Raw genomic sequence first — 20,472 nt, 5'->3', positions numbered from 1 at the left:
ACTTTAGTAATGCCCACCAATTTTAGCAGCTACAAAATATATCCCAAATGGAACCTTCAGTCTAGAAATGAGAGAAAATGCCTGTTTCTCCAAAAGGCTTTGCCAGTTCTTGGCCCTGTCAGCCCCTGCTTAAGCCTCAATTCTTTATTTTTGCATTCAAGTCTTGGTTGTTTAAGTTGCAGTTTATTTCATGCTTATAATGAATGCTTTTGACTGCTGTATTGACAAGATTCAGCTTTTGGTATCTTGTGTCTCATACCTGCTGAATTCAGACTGATTGTGGCCCTCAAACTTGGGAAGATAGATGTAAAAATTAAATTCAAAGTCCAATGAATCATTATAGATAAAGGAATAAATTTCAGCTTCATTTAAAACCCATATAGCAAAGTAGTACAGTCCTATGAAACCAGTTCTAACCTCTGAAGTTACAATTGGATGTAAATCTATTAAAGCACAATTCTACCTAAAGCATTTTAGCAATCACCAATTAAAAACTCATTTCACTGGATTTAACAAAAATATGAAAATTTAAATCCAGGTTTGTTGTTTATTTTAAATAGCTTAGAAAGAAACCTAGAAAATGAGTCTGACTATATTACATACACCAAAGCAAATTAAAGAAATGACATGACATAGGAGTAAACACATACCCCTTCCAGCTCTGGGAAGTGCTCCAGAAATTGTGCCACGTATGTCACAATCGACTGTTCATCGGGTGACTCCACCATGATATCTGTGGAGACAGACGTGAGGGGCTTGAGCACACACAGCTTTGAAAAGCTCTTGCAGAGGAACAGATTGTCAGACATTTATCCTGCCGTTATGGTCACAGAAATAACAGCTACAAACACTTCTTTTTTTTCTGACGGATAAGAGAGATGCTCTTCACTGCTGATGGCACTTGACAGAGTTCTCAACATCCTATTCATGTCCATTTTTTCCTATTTGCAAACACATACTGAACCCTGATCAGGGTCCCTTTTCATCCACTTTTGTACTGTCATTTATGCTGCTGTCACTAGACAGTTGAGTGTTTTTGAGCTACAATACAGAGGTTTATTTTTAGCAGGGTAGCCCTGTCTTCTAAAAGGTGATGAAAATGCAATTGTGCTTTCAATCATGACATCAAGGCCTAACACCAGTCTATTAGAGCTCAGTAAAAAGAACACAAGTAGTCCATTTATACATATTTTATATACACATACACATTTATGTTTACATGTATAAATACATGTGTGTATATATGCACTGTAAAGGAAAAACTGGGAGATGCAAATGCATTTGAATGAGTGTGTCTCCATTTGCCTGGTATGGCAGCCTCTCACACTTCATCTGGAGTGACATTTAGTCTCTGCAGACTGGGTGTTATAGAATGGTGCTGATGCACTGAGACACCCCTAAGCACAACAATTAATGCCCTCTAAGAATGCACATGTCACAAAGCAGCTAAGCATGAACCAGGAGCAGTGTACATGGCTAAAACCACAGTAAGATCTCTGACCCCAAGGAACTTACAAATATAACTGGAACCATACAATTACAAACCACTTGCAATTTTTATTTTTCTTATCAAGAAGCTCAACACACTGATCACATCAGCAGCCTAATCACTGGGAGGTTCTTGGTAGGTATCACAATGCAATATTCATGAACTCATTACAGTCTGAGTGTTACCCAACAAACTTGATGTATTTTACCTTCTGGTTCGAGGAGCCGAGGAACACCCAGTTTATTCTGTGCTATGCTGAAAGCATCCTCCAGGTTTTCTCGTGCTGATTTCTCCAGTGCGTGCTTCATGTCTACCAAAGTACAGTCTATGGCTTTTATGACAGCTAAGAAAGCAAGGCCACTCCTCCAACTACTTGTAAAGTCCTGGACTGCAACGCCATACCTAAATAGAATTACGTACAGTTTACATGGGTGGTTTGTTACAAAATCTAGAGTAAAGGCATTGTCATTTGCAGACTCCTGAAAGTTAAAATGTAAGGTTGCTGAGTAGCACTTGTCACATTTGAAATATTTTTGGATTTCAAAATGTAGAAATGCATCCAGAAAGCACATGGGTTCATAAACTGAATTGGTGTGGCTAACAGCTGACATCAACCTGCTTGTAGGAAGTAGTTAGCAAAAACAAAGCCCTCAAGAATTCAGCAACCACATTTAACATTCACAAAACCAAATGTCTCTGTGATTCCTGTTTCTGTTGCTCTCCAGCATTTTAATGCCATAGCTTGGGAAAACTTCCAAGATTTAAATATTTAAACACATAAGCATAAATGATTCACATTCCTGTGTACTTGGCCTTCTATAGCAGAAAATTTGCCAAATGCAAATGGTGTCAGCGTATGCATAAACCACAAGAGTGTTAGATGCCCAAAGTTTTGGAGAAAAAACAGCCATCAAACTTGCAATAGAATACAGCCCCAGAATAGAAAATTCTGCACAGATCACGGGATAACAGGACTACAATGATGCTATTATGTTTTTAATACTGCAGTTGCAAGAACAATTTTCCCTTATTAGTGCTTTTCAGCTTGCACTCTGGACAGAAAAGTCTGTGGCCTTTACTTTCTTCTTTACTTACTCAGATCCTCACTTTCCTTGTATCACCTGTTAATGATGACATCAGCATTATTTTGGAGTAAAACTGTGCTTTCTCTGTGGTCTGCAGTGGCAGCAGTGAACTGCAGATCTCAATGGGTCAAGTTTATCTGCTCAACAAGCACCCTTAGCTTCAATGGAGATAACCAAGGGATGATGTGGTGCACAGGACCAAGTATTTAAATGTAAATTTTTGTCTTCAACATGAGACACACAAAATATGTGTTCAAAGGGAGATTGGGACATATAAATCAACAGACGAACATGCCAACTATTCAGCTAACCAACCTGTGTAAGTAACTTTGACATATGCCCTCTTTAAAACTCTCTGCCAGTCACTACTTCAAATAACAATATATGTAAAATACACTCCATTTGCATGTGCATGAGACATCTTACACTACAGTTTTTTTAACCTGACAGTAACTCTGCCAGGATAAAGCATTACTACACAAAATGCTTTGGTGAAAGAACCACTTTTTTATTAAAGAGGAGAGAGATGTGTTGTACACTGGAAATGCACTCAAATGTTACAAGTTCAAGAGAAGTGACATAAGTTTCACCCCCTTCCCCTCTTTAATTCTGAGGAAGGAGGGATTCTAGTAGGAACTCTGTCCTTCAAGGCATTCTGCAGCTCACAGAGAAGCTTCCTCAGGGCTACTGCTTAATTTAAAATGCTGCTGATGAAGTCTTTTGGTACATTTATTTTTTCAGTTCACCCCTTGGTTATACCTAACCTTTAATTAGCAAAAGATGTCAAATAGACTGCATGAAAGCTGGGGTCTGGGGAGTAGAGAATGATCCTCTTTTAAACAGCACCAAGCAGTTAGTGCAAGTTAACATTTAACACTCAAACCATGGAGCCAGCAGCAGGCTTCAAGGTCAGATGGCTGCTGTAAACACATGGCCATAGTGAAACAAGCCCCTGCAGAGACCCTGGGCTCCCAAACTTCAAAAGCAGAAGAAGCCACAGCACATGGTAACACACCCATGGGGCAGGACAGAGAAAAGTGATGCAGCTTCAACAGGGCAGGTGGCAAGACACTGGTTTATACAAGGGTTTGTTAGCTTACTTTCTGGTTTTCCTCTGAACCCAGATTAGAAGGGCCCTGATGGCTTTCCGCTGATCCTTCACTGTAATGGACATGTTTCTCTCCACGCTGGGAGTGCTGGGGGATGTGTCTGATTCTGGACCACTGGGCCCAGAGGACAGGCTGGAGGAGGAGGAGTTCCTGTTGAGGTTGCCTGTCAGCTCCTTAATCTGTAATAAAAGGTGAAATACACAGTGTTCTGCTTTATCACTGGCTGCATCATGTCCTTGTTTTCATGCAAACTTTAAAGAGATCAGTGCCATAACTAATTTTAAGTGATAATTATAGACCTGTTCATTTTAACTCTCAACTTGTATTTTAAAGGCAAGACAGCCAGCAGCAGCCCAGGCAACAGAAAGGTCAAACTACCAGTTTGGGCCGAACTGCGCAAATTAAACAAAAAAAGCAAAGAAACATGTCCTTGAAAGGAAAGTTTGTTTAGCTGAAATTGTTCTCTTCACAGGAGTTGCTTGAGTGAAATATTTTTAGTCAAGAAATGGTGACCTGCAGCAGCACTCCTGTCCTTGGTCAGTATTGACATTTGAGACCAAATTGGCCACTCTGCTGCTTTTGGGTCCCCCGTGCCCTCTGCTGCCAGGGAAACAGGTCCTGGTCACACCATCACTGCCTGTGAGTCTGCCTGGCCAGACTGGTTCTGTGCAGCCCGAGGAGCTCAGCCAGGGAGAGAAGCCCCAGTGCAACTTTGAGATCATTTTTTAACCCTGTAGCCGTTTTTTAAATCAGACCAAGGGAATAAAAGGGCCTCACAGTCTTATGAGAGTTGAAGAACCCTCCCTCTATCTCTCTCTGTCCATTAGAATTTGGGATTGTCTAGAAGGTAATTTTCAAACTATGTGTAGTTTAGGGAGCAGTTTTAATCTAAACCTGGGGATAAATCCATTTTCAGGCTCAAATATGTTTTATCAGTTCCAGGTCCTTAGAGATCTTTCACATGACCGTGTATATATGTCAGTTGCAAATTTTTGCCATGTTGAGTAAGTCTCCAGAGAACAGTGATTCTAAATGGAATTTCCCACCACATTGGACCAAATCCAGAAAAGGTTATTGAAAATAAACTGTGACCTGGAACCAAACCCAGGATGTTGGTTCAGATCCAGGGAATCTGGAACAGAACCTTGAGAAGGCACAGGAAAGAAGGGAAAGTAGTAATCTGAAGCTCTAATTCAAGTCCAAGTCAAATGAGGGCTTAAATTGTCTCCAATTTACATCAAAATAGGTCCAATGAAGTAAAATGAAAGCAGCTGCAAGTATAAAATTAATGTATATTAGGAGGGAAAAGCTCAGGTTTGGCATGATTAATTATGTTCTTTAGGATTAAAAATCAATTTAAAAATCGGTATTCAGCTGGAATAGACGGATACCATGAAGACTGATTACTTATGGTTAAAGTATTCAAATTTTATTACCTGAAAAAACAAGATTATATTCCATATTAGTCCAAGTACCAGAGAAGAATTTCCATCTGCTATTTCTGCTGCATCGATGCTAACAAGCTTTACCTGTAGAAGAGATCATTAATTCAGAGCCAAATTCAAAGCAGCAAGGTTTATGCAAAAAATGCCCTGAGACTACTTGATATGTCCATACCACTTCTCCCACTGACAGGCCAGCAAAAAGGTAATACTGAAATCTTTTATTAATGAAAATTTGCCCTGATCACAATCACCCCGCTCCTGGAACTCCTATCTAAAGACAGCATAGTCTGCTGAAAAGAAGTTAATTCAGTTCTGCATTTTTGGGACCACAAATGCATTTCCTTCATACAAAAATGGAAGAAGATGGGGCCCCCTCCAGTGGATCCCACTCATAAAAAGTAGAGAATCATTTCTCATACAAAAATCTAAAATCCTAGTAAGAGCTGCTTACTTCCTTTTTGCTATGCATCTCCTTTCTCCTCGCTTATCCCACCTTACACAGCTTGTCACGAGTTCTGATTAAATCAGTTAGCAACGGATAGGGTTGCCTAATCCAAGCAAACTCTAGACTTTCCCACACTGAGGTTTTTTCCAGCTGATAACACCAGGATGTTATTCTCTTAGGCAACACAGACTTGGTTTGGCAAAGGTCACAGAGGAGGGAGGAAACAAGGAAGCTGTCAGTACTGCACATGGCACCCAGACCGAGTTAAAGCCCAGCAGCCCATTGATCACTGAGAAATCCCGGACACAGTGAATCACTCAGCAGTGCTCTACCCTGCTGCCCCAATTCCACAGGAGTGGATGCTGTCGGGTTCCACCCACTGTGATTTAATATCTAACCCTGAAGCTCTTGGCAGCCAAGGCATTTTGCCAACACTTCCATCACCACCCTTCACTAACCGGTTTGGTTAAGCTGAAAAAGGGAAAGCAAAATAACTTTTTATCTAGTGGTTTGCACAACATTTTCAATCTTAGCAAGAAGACACCTCTAGTTGTCATATTTCAAGGATCAGATTTCTTGCTAGCTCCAAGGTGTTTGGCATGGGAAAACCTTTAAGACTTAGTATATTTGAATAGCAGTTTCTCCAAAACAGGTAGCAAATTGCATTTATTACACTGCTCAGTGTGAGCTCTACCCTCTTACTGCTGCTTATGTTTGTCACCCAGCCCAGTAGAGATACTCAGCTGGAAGATATTGGCTGCTTACTCTAAAGGAAACAAGAAGCCCATTGGAAAGTAGCTTTTAGGATTACTAATTAAAAAACCACCTGCATTCAAGGCTCCTCCTGCCTGGCCTTGCTGATTGAGGACCTAGTGAGGTCCTGGCAACCAGATATGCTTCAGCTGCAGCTCTGCCAAGTGCTGGTACCAACAGAGAGATAATCTCATCTGCCTGTGGGCCTTAGCTGGATTTGGGTAGAAAGAATCAACTGGGAAACTGTTAAGAAATATGTGAAGATGTAAAATATTTCTTAGCAGTTCTATAGCAGGATGTGTAGACGTACACACTTAGGGCCAGATCAGCCCCTACTGATGGAGTTTCCATAGAGAGGCTGGAACACTTGGAAGTTACTGGACAACTTCTTGACCTTTCACATCCTCTCCTGAGGAAAAAGGCAAAGGATGTTAAACCTCCCACATCTACAAGGTCACAAGAGATGTGCTAAGACCTCACATCATGCTCATTCCTGCATGACAAGCACTGCCGCTGGAACAGGAGCTAAGCTCAGTGCAGGGAAGCAGCAAAGGGACACCAGTTGCTGTTGGAGCATCCCATACAAGGCAGGGTTTTGCACACACTGATCCCTTCTCACCCTTAAAGCTTAACCTTGCTGAAGTCCTTTATAGGAAATAGCCCAATACTTGTTTTCTCTTTCTGGAAGATCTAGGTATACCATGTATATGAATTGTTACATGGCTGGGGCTTCTCTTGACCCCACTACTCTCAATTTTTTTTTAAATCAGGGAGTTTTCAACACACAGGACACCTCCACAGGTGATATAAATTTCTGGAATAAACACATAAAACAAGAAATTTTTTAAAAGGAATTAATAATTTCCAGCTACAGGGTCTGATCACATTTGGTCACCACTGTAAGAAGTGATGCTGCAGTAGTACAACTGACTATGTAGTGTGCACTACATAGTGAACAAGCAGTACACTAACTATGACAGAAATTATATCTGTGTAAGGCTTTGATTCCTGGAATTATGCATTTATATCATGTTCCCAGATTTCATTTTCTCTTGCCTTTGACTCATGATCAGCTGCTGCAGCAATCAGTTTACCAGATAAATATATAATTTCTAATAGTGAAAGTATTTCTGAGAAGTCATCTACCATCAGTGCAACAGAAGTAATGCCACAAAGACCCAGTTCATAAAAATTACTTGCATTTCTTTTTATTTTCTTTTAATATTGCGTTCCTGATCCTTTAATCCCATTGAACTTTAACATATAAAATGAGCAAATAATCCTTGCTTTAGACTCCGTAGGTGTTCTTGTGCATTTTTATGTGACTTTTGAGCCTTGCTGCTAAGGTAAATCACAGCTTCCTTAAGCAGTACACTCCTCTTACGTACATGCAGCACATCAGATTAGCAACAATTACAACTTGCAGTATACATCAAGAGAAAATATTAAGACCAGTCTTTGAACATACTCACATTACTGTCCTCCAAGAACTTAAGTGCTTTGGCTATGTTGTTCAAACGAAAAATGCGATGGGTTGAAGATTTGTATTCGTGCATCTAGACAAAAGAAGTGCCACACTATTTTTAAAAACGATGGAATCGTTCACCACATCATACAAAGCTTAAAACACTACAAGAACAGAGGCAAAATAAAGCTAAGGATATCTATCTATGAAAAATTATTGCCATTTTTTCTGAGCAGTAAAATGCTTCAACTGCACGATCTCAGCAAAATAGGGTTAGCAACCAGCTTTCCTGCTCTCCAGATGCTATCACTCTCTTGGACCTGCCACATTGATTATTTATGTAATCACACCCCAACCATGTTCAGTCATAGGATCAGATTTGCCTGAAAATTCATAACAATAGATTTTCTTTTGTCTTGAATTAAATGAAATTATCCTGATTAGGAAGCATGAGCAATTTTAATTGCAGGCACAGGGAGGTGGGAGGCAAAAACTTTCACTTTGGCAGAAATGAAAGATTTTGCATGCCTATCTCCCTGCCATTCCACTTTGGCACACTGTTTTTATCCCATGTGTGCAGAACAGCTAACAAGAAATTTGGCCAGCTGATCTTATCCCCTTCCCTGACCTCCTCCCTGACCTCCCAGGGCATAGTTTAAGGTTTACCATGATGTATCTCCCCCTTCAATTCCTTTCAAGCCTGGCCCTGAAGGCAATCTGTGTGAATGCACATAGAGACACTGCTGCTTCTGCTGCAGCTCTGCCAAACTTCAAGAATATGAAAAAATATTCCTGACTCTGAATGTGTGAGCACACATTCAGGGGCCATTCCTGCTGCAGAACATCACCAGGTGCATCTGCAGTGGTGAGACAGCTGCTCCTCTTACCCAAGTGTGGTAGCCACACACAGGAGAGTTCTTGATGACAAGATTGATGGAGAAAGAAAACATTAAAGTCAACTGTAACTGGGCATTTATATTTGCCCTGGGTGTTCCATTTCTGGTACGTGGAACTTTACACAGCTCTTACAAAGAAAGGAGAAGTTTCTGATTAGTAAAGCTTTGCCTTGCTGATTTAGGCCATATTAGTAAGACTAATGAAACCTGAGCCAGGATAACAGAATTAAACTCAGACCTACAGCAGGCATCAGAAGACCTATTAAGTGTCATAATGATCTTAGACAAAATAGAAACAGAACTTATGGATTACAAAAATGATACAGCAAATATGTGTTTTCTTTGTAATGTGATTTGGGTAATCTCCAAATGGAATGTGTGAGCATTAAAGTATTAAAGCCTTAAAAACCCTGAGGGGTAGGAGCATTAACACTGATCACACACCATTACACCTCATTGTTATATATTTCCTTCAAATCTACATTACAGCTCAGGACACCAGCCTGTAACATAGGGAAATTACAATAAAGGTGCTGAAGTTCTTACTACTTTACGCAAGACATCAGCCCTAATTCACCCTTATTCCTTGGATGTCCAGGCACTGTGCTTGTAACATACCGAGCTCCTATGTATAGAGGATTCTCCCTCTCTGTACATACCAGCTTTTGTCCTGACAGGACTTCCAGGAGTGCCATCAAGATTTTGCCATCTTGTATATCAATAAACAAGTCTTTCACTTTCAAAGGAGGCTTGCACTGTGAAGAAAAGAAGAGAAAACATACAACTTTTAAAGCAGTACTTTTTGATAAATCATCATGATTTCAGAGAGATGGATTAAGAATTTTATGAGATAGATACAAAAAGAAAATTATAGTTTGCAGTAAGAAAGATCTGACTATTCTTCATATCTGTGGCAATTCTGTCCTAGGAATGTTGGAGCTAAAACTGAAATCAGACAAGGACTAATTCCAGATTTCCCATAACAGAATCTAACCCTAAATACTCTGCCTAAGAAATAACCACCCAAGGGTTGGGTGCTGATACCTCAGACTAAGACACATCCAGCAGAAGCAAATACCACTTTATGCAGAAATAAGCCTGTGATCCAACCAACCACAACGTCCTTTCTCATCTGAAAGGTTTCTGGTGGTACCATTCTGTCTCCCAGTATTTTCTAAGTACTTTTAAAAGCAACATCTTGTATTGTGTCTCTCTGTTCTCAGGAAACTCCTCCAAAGGGAATAATCTCCTCACTTCACTGTGGTGTTGGTCAATGCATGCACTTTGAGGCACACAGCCAAGTCAGCTCAGCCTGCAGGGGTAGTGCCAGCTGCAGCAATTACACTCTGCTCAGGTGTCACTCACTCACGTGTCCTTAGAGAGCCCAATCTTGTCCTATTTGGTTGGGCAACACATTTCTGTTTGATTCAGCACTGCTCCTGGCAAACTGGGACCACACATTTTCATTACTGGTCTTTAATCTAGCCAAGAGTACTAAACAATGTTCCATGGAAGAAAGGAAAGTATCTTTCATTTCAAAATTAAATAACTTATCTGAATGACTAAAACCCAAACACTTTCTATTCTCTCAGTACTTAAAGCAAGAACAAACAGAACTCAGAAATTCAGACTACTCCCAATTATCCCATGACCAGCAGAGCCAGATCCTCTCAAAAGATGACCCCTGTGGGCTCACACCAAAATTTTCCTGAAGAAGTACAAGAAGACTTCATTGCTGCCTCTGAAAAAGAGAAGCCACTCTGCAAGAAGTGCTTCTTTGAGGATAAAGGCAGAAGCCACCTTTCTCAGTGAGTGTCCTCAGGGAATCACCTCTAATTAGAGACAGCTTTGGTGAAGCTCTCATTGTTTACATGGTTATGTTTATTATGCCACTTCCAGGAATAACATTAATATAGCAGAAGGCTTTTGCCCTTTCTCCAGAAAAGCATTTTTATTTGTTGAATCAGAGAGGAAAAAAATTTGTATGTACTCCAGAGAAAGTGGGCAGGTCAGTACTCTGACCTGCCCACAAAGGTTCTAAGACTACATGTGCTTGGCACAGCAGAATTAACAGCACCCTACAGCCCTTTTCATGATATAATTCCTTCTGTAAATCAAAAACCTTTTTTTCAGTCACATATTTGACAACCCTTTCTGACAAGTTCCAAAACTGCAGTTAGTCTGAAGCCCTACAGCCTGATTCACAAAGGCATCACGTAACACTGTCTTCATTCTGAGAGGCCTTTGGGAGCAATTGCTAGTCAAAACATTTCCAACTAGCCTTATTCTGATTTTCCACTGAGATTTAAGATGATCCTTTTATGCCTTCAGAAACACTCGATGCAGAGTAGTGGACTTAATCAACACTCTATGTGATGCCTTTCTTCTAAAACTGCTTTATTGTGTCTGAAATGCAATCACTTCTCTAGAACTACAGGAGCTAAACTGAATCAGCCCAAACCTAGTCCCAATCTGTACTTTTTGCAATTTAGCCACACATGCTAAAGCCTTGTGAAGCTCAAACACCAGTCCAAGTTAGGGCTTTGTCTAGAGCAGGAAGCTGGTCACATTCCTTGATCTTGCACTAAGCATTGCTGCTGCCTCAGTAATATTTTTTTTCCTCTTTTCAACCTCAACAGCAAGAAAAACATTCTCTGCATGACAGACTACTCAGGAGAGGTAGCACTTATCTACTATCAATAAGAACAGTAAATTAGGTTTAAGAGCCATATTATGGTGTCATTAAGAAACAATTACAGCTAAAGATATGAAGTGATGTTCAAATGTTAGTTCTCTGATGTAAGCAGCTATGTGAAGATCCCATCATATTGCCCCCCCCAGCATGACTGACAAGGAATTACTGTTTTCCATCTTCAGATCTGGGATGAAGGCAGGTTCTGAAGAACAGCTGTCTTTGGCCATGATTCCCCAGATGTTCAAACTTCCAGTCCAGGGAATAACACAGACACCATCACCTCAGAGCCTCAAACATATTTCATTTTATGTGAGTGCATTCTATGGGAAAATTCTACCCTCATGAGAACAGTATGTAGCATTAAAGATTTAAATGCACCTGAGATCATAAATGCCAGTCAAGCATTCTTTGTGCCTGAAAATGAATTTTAATTAATGCAGAAACAGGCTTTGAACTTCCTCCCATTCTCCTCCAAATATCTCCACGTGCACAGAAGTCAACTTTGTTTCCAAATTATTACTACTTTAGAGGAGTAAACTGCAATCTGTCTATGGCTATGTCCTTATATCCCAGTATCAAAACTGTCAGTCTTACCTTTCCCAAATGCAGGTTTATCCATCTCGTAAAGGTCCTCTTCTGTACATTTTCACGTTCAACTAGAAATATCAGAAACAAAAAACAGCACTTAGGTTTCCAAAAGAGGGAAAGCTGGTAGGAAATTTCAGAAACTGATGCACAAAATAGTTAGAATTCAAGAGAAGCCTTTGAACAAAACAATTATGTCCTAAATCACGAGATACAAGGTTGAGTTTCAGTATTTTATTCAATTTCTTTGCCCAGACATGAGCTATACATTTGCAGATGCATTTTAAAGGCAGGAGGAAGGAATTTCTCTTAGTTATGCAATCTTCAGTGTTCAGCTTCTGAGCAGTGAACTTTTATGTGCTGTGCACAGCTCTCCAGTGTTGTCACCCTCTGAGCAGGCAGCTTGACCCTTCTATGTCAATTTATAGGATTATTGCTTTGACACCATCATGCAAAGTGGGCTGGCATAGATTCCAATGTACTTACTTACATGCACAAGGAAACAGGACCAACACAACAATTTTGTCTTCATTACTAAGAATGGAAAATCTTCATCAAATCCCATCTTCCCAGTCTCCTAACTAGTGCCTTTAGAATCAAAATTCCAATTCCCCAGACTGAAGAATCATTTTATTTATATTGCAATAAGGCTAGGAGTGCTTGTTCCTTGCCAGAAGTGCTGTGCACTGGGTGCTGTACAAACAGCTCTTGGGCCAGCTGAAGAGTTTTTAATCACATCTGCCATTTCCTGAATCCATTTCCATAGTGAACTATGGCAAGAGTGTAAGGGGAATCATATTACTGACCAGCTTTCTTTTACCTTCTAATACAAAAAAATAAACCATATATTTAATATAAATGAAGTAGACTGTCAAAGTAATATTTCACTTTAAAGGCAATTATTCTCAAGTGGTTCTCAAGTTTCCCTTGAATTAAGGAAATCTGGCAATTTATGAACAAAACCCATTAAAACTAGTTATATGCTGTATTTCAAATTACTCATAGAGCGTATCAAATATATTTAAAAACCATTTTGTGTTTCTTCGGCCCTACAAAAACAGCTAACCTATCTACTGGGAAATCAGATTCTGTGGAAGTCTGGGTTGTTTTTATTGGTCAGACTGATTATAGGCCAAGCAGTAGCTTCCGTAAATCAAATTTTAATATAGTTCTTTTTGATAATTTTAACCAAAGGGTCAGCAGCCTCTAATCATATGTGTAATTGTTTTCCTTATTTTGAGGGACTGGAATAGAGGTTTTCAGCATGAGGGGCATCTGTCACTGATGGCCGTTCAGGCCTTTTAAGTCCTCTTATACCATAAAACCTGCTTTCCTCCAAGATTGGTTAAAAAAAGTCATTACCCTTTAAGTGCTTTAAAAAACATAGAAAATGCCAAACTAATTATTGCTGTTGGCTTTTCTTTTAAAATGTCTTAGAAGAATATGCAAAGATTTGAAATAGCTCTCTACAAATGAAACTGTAAATTATATTAGGATTCCAGAGTATCTGTAAAACACCCACAGCATTTACCACCTACAAATCCCAAAGTACAATAAACTGAGATATGTGTCACATATTTCTTGGGCTTCACTTTCTTCAGCACCTCAGCCCCAGAACTGGCTTTCCACACACTCCCACAGCCATGGCTGAGCAGCACAAGTGCTGTGTGTCACCCAGGGTGTAACTTCCACAATCGAGCTGTTAAAATTAACCTTTGACGGTGGGTGGAGGTTAATGTTAAGCCAGAACTGTTCCCAAATATACTTCTTGCTGTTCAAATACAGGTGTTGGTGCAAAGGGTAAGGCAGAACAGGCAGAGGAGCTAGCAGCAGGTAACGGGGCAACTTATTAAATTTGTCTGAAATGCTCAGGAATGTTTGGATGGGCACCAGTGCCAGGCTTCAGGAAGGAAAAAGGAGACCTTATCAAACAGGCTGGACATACAGGTTTCCAGTGTCAACCAAAATCAGAAAGGAAACACAGAAATGTTCACAGAAGCAAATATGCTTTTTGGTGTGTTCAGAGGCTGGGTTTCTCATTGTATTTTTCACCAGTCACTTCGGCAACCTTCACTTTCAGTGTAAATAAGGATGCAAAAGAGAGCTGTGTTTATTTACAGATCATCCATAAAACTGAGCACACACTGGTTCCTAATTTTGCTGCAGAAATTCTGCCATGATGCAAATTAGGAGCTGCACATATGCCTCAAAGGATGGGTGAGCCAAGCTGGTATTACTGCTTCGGGAAAGCTCACACACCAAACAAAAAAAAAAGGCACATTCAGGAAAGCACTTGCATACATATACAGGTTTCTGAGATGAATCTGTGCTCCTCTCTATGGCAAAAAGCCTCTTTCCAGGAAGAGTGATGATGCCAAAATGGGCACTATTTGATTCTGTAAAATTCTAAAGGAACAGTCACTGGAAGGGGAAGAGGAAAGGGGAGGAAATGTGTTTATAAAATCCCTAAGGCAGACAAACCCCTAATGCAATCCATATGCTCGATGGCAGAGTTAATGGGAAAAGTTCAGCACAGGTATTTACTGATGTGTGCCTTTAACTGCTATTCTGCTCCAGCTTTGTGGACCTCCCAGTTTCAGTACAGCCCCTCTTCTCCACAATCTTTTCATTTAAGACTATTGTAGAGACTCTATAAACTTTACACAGTTTCTATAAATTAAATCAAATATTTTCTTCCCCTTCACACCTACTATTATATAAAAGTGAAGAAAATCATTCACGTCCAAAGTTCCTATGCTTACGTATAAAGTTTACTAAAACTGCACTGTGTTTACTGGGCAGCTAGAGAGCAATAACACTATTATAAAATAATAATTACACCCGCCATATGGCTGGCCTGCACACAAATCCTATACTGGAAAAAAAGTATGCCTGCTGTGAGGGTTGATTTGAAAGATGTGATGCTGGAAGGAAGTAAGAAGTTAGGAATTGCGTTTTTGATTCAGCTCAGCTCAGACCTTGATATAAGTGAAAAATTATAGAGAGAAGTTCTGACCAGCACACAGAAGCTGGGTTTTCCACACTCTTTCAATAAGCCCAACTACAACATGATTTCACAGGAGGGTGAAAGAGGCACAGTATTTGTATCAAAGAGCATGGGTAAGGCACTCCAGGCATCAGCTGCAATAGTTTGGAGGGGAAGAAACCCCTGGAGAAGGAAAAGGTGCACTGTTAGGATGATGTATAACCCACATAGTTCTCTGCCTCACAACTGTGGCCTAGAGGACAGCAGAATTTGGGAGAATTTGGCTCAGCCCCAGTAACTGCACCCTAGTCAGTGTTCAATATTCACAAAGATATACTGCTTTGTGAAATATTATGGGAAAGGCAACTAATTCTTCAGAGAGCCAAACTAAGCTAGTTCAAAAACCACTAGGGCAAAATTCAGGGTTAAGCTGCTAATGCACCAGGGAGTTTGGCTGTGTGGCACCATTTCCTTCCCCATCAGTCTGGAAATTCTTCAGGCATCTACTAATTCCATTTCTCCCTCTCAAATCTCCTCAAAGGTCACTACTGTTTGCGTCACCTACAGGAAGCCGATCCCTAAGAGCCTCTACGTTCAACAGCAAATTGGAGATAGCAAATATTGATTTGCTTTTAAATACTATTTATTCTGTTGTTGTAGAACCAGTTATGAATAATCCTCTGAAGCACACCATCACTGGGCTGGGCACTTCAAGGAAGTGGAAGCTGATTTCAGTAGAACACTTGTCAGTGTCTAATTACATAGCTTCAGGAAACTGCTTGATTTGCATGTATGGATATTACTCCCAAAGCAAAGCAGAAGGTCACTTAAATTTGCTTCCAAACCTATTAGCATTTCATCTAGAATATCATCATCAAATGACACCAGGCCAAGCTGGCTTGTAGATCCACTTACAACTTAGCTTCCAGACATCTTGCCAAGTTCCAGTTTTATAATAAGCACAAAATCCAGCTTCCTTGTTTCTACCACAATCTCAACCTCTATAGATACAAGATATACTTGCTATTAACAAGAAGCAAGTTTTCAAGACAGAAATAGTGGTGTTGGCCACCTAACTGTGGCAGAGGATGCTTTAACCACCCTTGGCTTCAGAGGCAATAACTTGCCAGGATAATCGCCCCATATTCATCTCATAAGTACCCAGTGGCCACCACAGAACCAGTTCATAATGGGCATGGCTCTGGAGGCAGCCCTGCATTTGCCAAAGTCTTTGATCTGGAGAAAATGACACTTCTTATTACACAACAAAAATATAAGGGAAAATGTATGATAATGAAATACTACAGCCTAACTCCAAAGTGGAATGTGGTTGAGACACCCTAAGTCTTGGGAAATGCAAATTTCTCTCCTTCTGCCTTCTTCACCCCCAAGCCCCCATTCATACAGTTAAGCAATCAGTCTCTAATGAACACACATTGAACAATCTACTTTTGAACTCTAGGCCACTAAATAAAATGAGCACTGGATTTTAAACTGGGCTTCCTGGTGTTCCTGCACTGTGACTCAGCCTAAGTATTTCTGATTACTAGGCATCATGCTAACAACTCTGAATACTCTTTTCCCTGCAAACAGTGTTCACAAAGGAAGCCAGACTGACATCTTAGAAAATGGGTTTTACCTAAATTGCTTGTTTGAGACGAAGATAGATGCAAGTAATTGCCTACAGGCAAATAAACACCACACCATTAGTTACAGTACATGGTCAGGCTCTAGATACAGGATGTTGATGATAGATACCGGATACTGACAACCCTAAGGAAGCACAGATCCTTGTCCAGGAGACCTTCCACTAGTCAAACATGGTAAGCGGGACAAAGTTCAGGTGCACAGCCCAAGGACAGAGCACATGCAAGCAACACATCTGACATGGGAAGGACGATCAAAGGTGTACTGTAACAAAAGTAAAAGGGGTGAGCAAAGGAGACTGGGTGTGAGGGTAGCAACTGACAGCAAAAGAACTGCAGAGTTGAAGATGAAATGTGTAAAGTAGGGCAGGGGAAAGTGCAATTAAATTTTGTACTTTTGTTTCATCTCAACACAGAGTTACATTAAACACACTGAACTATGAATGCTCAGAGACATAATCTCTATTGTATGTTTTCACAAGAGGATGAAAAATAGCTCACAACATTCCTCTCATGTATGTGGTACAGTCCAGCAACGCTGCTCTGAGAGTACTCAGTACTTACACATAAAAATCTCCATATTTTTAGGAGTGTGAATTTTAAAGGCATAATCAAAATATAAGGAATAATTTTAGCCAAATTGCCCACAAAATTAATTTTATACACTTATGAATTCCTGCGAATTCTATATTTTCCTTGTGCTTAAGAAATCCCCAAACAGCTTAGAAGATTAATATAAATTTTTTGTTTTATCTATACAGGGGTTGAAGGCTTTGTTGTGTACCATATGCCAATTTGATGTAATCTGGAGCACATGAAATATTAAATCTTAAAAACTCTGGTTTTCTAAAGGAAACATTAACTACACTATATAACACGAGACTGCTCTCAAGTTACCTCTTATGAACAGAGCCTCTAAGCCCTCCAGATGAAGTTGTTAAGTTAATTGTTTGTTGAAACTGACCCATTTATTAGGGTCCTTATTAAATTTCTAAGGCAGGTGTTGAAAGCTTGAGGCTTTTTCATTCCATCAAAGTTGCAGAGTCCAAGTCTTGCTGGTTCAAAATTCTTTAAAACTCAGGTTGGTGCTGCAGAACACAAACATCGTAAGATCCCTAGCATTACATTTTCATTAGCTGCAGCCAAACAGGTTTCTTTTGGAGTTCAGTGTCTGGTTATAACAAAATATTTACTGCTGCAATTGGTATATTAAGATTACATGCACCAGACAAATATTACAGGATGAATATGAGATTTCCAAAAAACTCTTAGTGCTTCAATCCTCATAATGTCTGAGACAGATGTTTCCCTTACCAAAGAATTAGATGAATTTACTTGTAAATTCTATTGGGCTTTGGAAGAGAAATCCTACATAAAATATTACTATTAGAGCTGATCAAAATAGCTTCCAATGAGAGGGATTTATATTTTCCCTTGAAAACTAATTTAGTAGTGGCAGATGGTAAAGATTCCCCTCCATGTACCCTTCAATCACAAAGCAAACATTTTTGTTCGCATGACTCTTTATATACATGGGAAATGTTATTGAGCAGATTAACAAAATTTCTCATTTACATACCAGGAATGTTATGAAACGAAATCTGACAAGGTTAAAAAAGAGAAATACAATTCTGTTCTGGACACTCAGTGAAACAGACATCAGTGTTTACTGTGAGGATTGCTGGACCCAAATAAAGTATTAATTAGATTAAATTCAATGGCTTTGAAATTGATCTAACAAGTGACTAAAGTGTTGACCCAACAAGGGATTTTCAGGCTGTGCAGAGCACCTTTGTGGTTTACTACACACTGTTCAAGGATCATAATACCTCCTTCTGTATATGAAAAGAAACAAGATTTGCTGTCACCAGCAATTGCCATTAGGAGAAATGCAACAAGAACCAATAACTTTGTGGTTCAATAGTTGTTCCTTGCCCAGAGTTTGTGGTGTCCCAGTGCAGTTTGATGCACTAGTGCTCCAAACAGTTCACCTCTGGGGATGGCTGATGTTTCTCAGAGGTACTGAGGTCCCCAGCTCTGCAGCAGGTAAAATATCCCAGCCCTGTCCTTGCTGGCATACTGAACTCTGCTTTAAAGCACATTAACCTCAGTTTCAACCTCTTGCACCTTTTCTACCTACTTGAGCATATCAGCTCTGATTCTCTTCACTTGTTCAAAAATAAAATCAGAAGCACCCTTCTGAAATTAACAAAATAATAGTTGCTACATTCAGCCACGTACCAGTTAGCCCTATCTTCTTATCAGTCAGAGAAATTATCTTGAATCAAGTTCACACTGCCATGGTTTTACTAGCACAGACCATTTCCTCCCATATGGAGAAGAATGGCCCATAGCCATATCAGTATCTGCTCTGGTACCTATGTATCACTTCTAAGTGATCCCTTCCAGGACCTCCATTCTCATCCTGTGGCACCTAAAATGAAAAATACATTGTCTTCCAGAAACCATCCTACATCCAGCAAGCAAGGGATAGTCACAGAGTCTAGTCCATTCCACCTCCACTTTCCATTTATCCTTGTTATGGCAAACCTAGAAAGCTTAAACTGTGAAGCATTCCTTATTCTTCACATTTTTTTTCATTTTCACAGAGGAAAAAAAAAAATCTTTTTTGGCTGGTTAACTTTGTTGAGACATCAAGATCTGAAATGCAGTAAGATATTCTGCTATACATCACATCTGACAACGGTGCTAAAGCCTGAATAATTTGAGATGAGCAAAGAAGCCAAACAAAACCCACAGTATGTGTCAGGGTTATTTCTTGACATTCAGAATCAGTTCAGAACTAGCACGTGCCCCTAGTCCCACTGTTTCCTATATTTGTCAGTTAATGTTAACAGGTTGGTGGTAAACTGTGTTTTTATGCATTTGAAACCACTGTAATTGAATTTGTGAGGAGAAGGAAGAAAATGCAGGCGCGGGGGACTGGCAACACAGCCACTTTCCACAGAAGAGTCCCAGGCAGTTTCCTGAGCTTCTGTAGACAAGTCCATCTTTGACACAAAAATTGAACTCTTGCTATTATTAGCCAGGATCTTTAAAGCACCCCAGGATGGTACAAAAAGGCTGAGAAGACAACTGACAGAGGTGTATAATCTTCTTTGGAATATGCTTTTACCTGTGGGAAACATAGAAGGCAGTATTTTAATTTTCTAAAAGCAGGGAAGGGAAGGCAACCACAGAAAACAGAAACACAGAATTTGTCATAGAACTACTTTACAGAAGCCCTGAAATCACAGAGAATTGCTTGTTGGGGTGCCGGTGGCTTCTGGATTTCTTTTTTCTTCTTCCCCCACTGTTCCCAAACTCCTTGAGATTACCCACCCAACTCATTACCCAAACCAAGGAATGCTTACAAAGCCTTCTGAACACTGCAGCACTAGAAAAGGTTCAGAAGTAAAACTTAGTTATATGTGTGCAGTACTGCAAAAACAGTAATAAAAGCCACAAAGAGTAACCCAGAGCAGGGACCACCAAACCCTACTGGTGTGCTCAAGGAACAGAATGGCCTCAGATGGGTCTCCCTAGTGAGAAATATGCAGAATCTAAAGTTACACTGCCTTCTGCCTATCTCCCACTTATTCGTCCCTTTAATGTCTCTTATCAAAGCCAATAAGCAGCACAGAAGGAACAGAGCTAGTAGATGGTAATCAGGTGAATATCAGAAAAATGCAGAAATACATTGCAACCCTAAGAGCGAAAGATTGAAGAGATTTACGGAGATTAATATTAACTAGAGAAAAATCCCATGGCTTTGGAAGAATAAGCAGATGCTTTGTTCATTGTTGGCCAGACACGTGATCTGAGGTAGAGGGTACAAGACTCTTCTTGGAGGGACAGAGAGGAAAACAAAAC

General features: G+C 40.0%; 1 protein-coding gene across 4 annotated transcripts in view; it reads right to left on the bottom strand.

Moving 5' to 3' along the window:
• The window catches only part of CLMN (calmin), a 69,514-nt gene that overhangs the window by 7,587 nt on the left and 41,455 nt on the right, over window positions 1–20,472 (bottom strand). For 3 of the 4 annotated variants that reach the window (XM_085061468.1, XM_085061467.1, XM_085061466.1), the window contains exons 2-8: window positions 11,977–12,038; window positions 9,347–9,442; window positions 7,799–7,882; window positions 5,120–5,212; window positions 3,675–3,862; window positions 1,698–1,891; window positions 651–733 (exon numbers count right to left, since the gene is read on the bottom strand). In XM_085061468.1, the coding sequence (XP_084917594.1) occupies window positions 651–733; window positions 1,698–1,891; window positions 3,675–3,862; window positions 5,120–5,212; window positions 7,799–7,882; window positions 9,347–9,442; window positions 11,977–12,038 (800 nt within the window). Of the gene's footprint in view, window positions 1–650; window positions 734–1,697; window positions 1,892–3,674; window positions 3,863–5,119; window positions 5,213–5,579; window positions 5,883–7,798; window positions 7,883–9,346; window positions 9,443–11,976; window positions 12,039–20,472 lie in introns of those variants that run through there. The other variant, XM_085061469.1, reaches the window with a different exon arrangement.

The sequence above is a fragment of the Lichenostomus cassidix genome, chromosome 5 (assembly GCF_008360975.1).
Source record: "Lichenostomus cassidix isolate B80296 chromosome 5, HeHo_3.0, whole genome shotgun sequence".
NCBI lineage: Eukaryota > Metazoa > Chordata > Aves > Passeriformes > Meliphagidae > Lichenostomus > Lichenostomus cassidix.
This window is presented reverse-complemented; position numbering and strand designations above follow the sequence as displayed.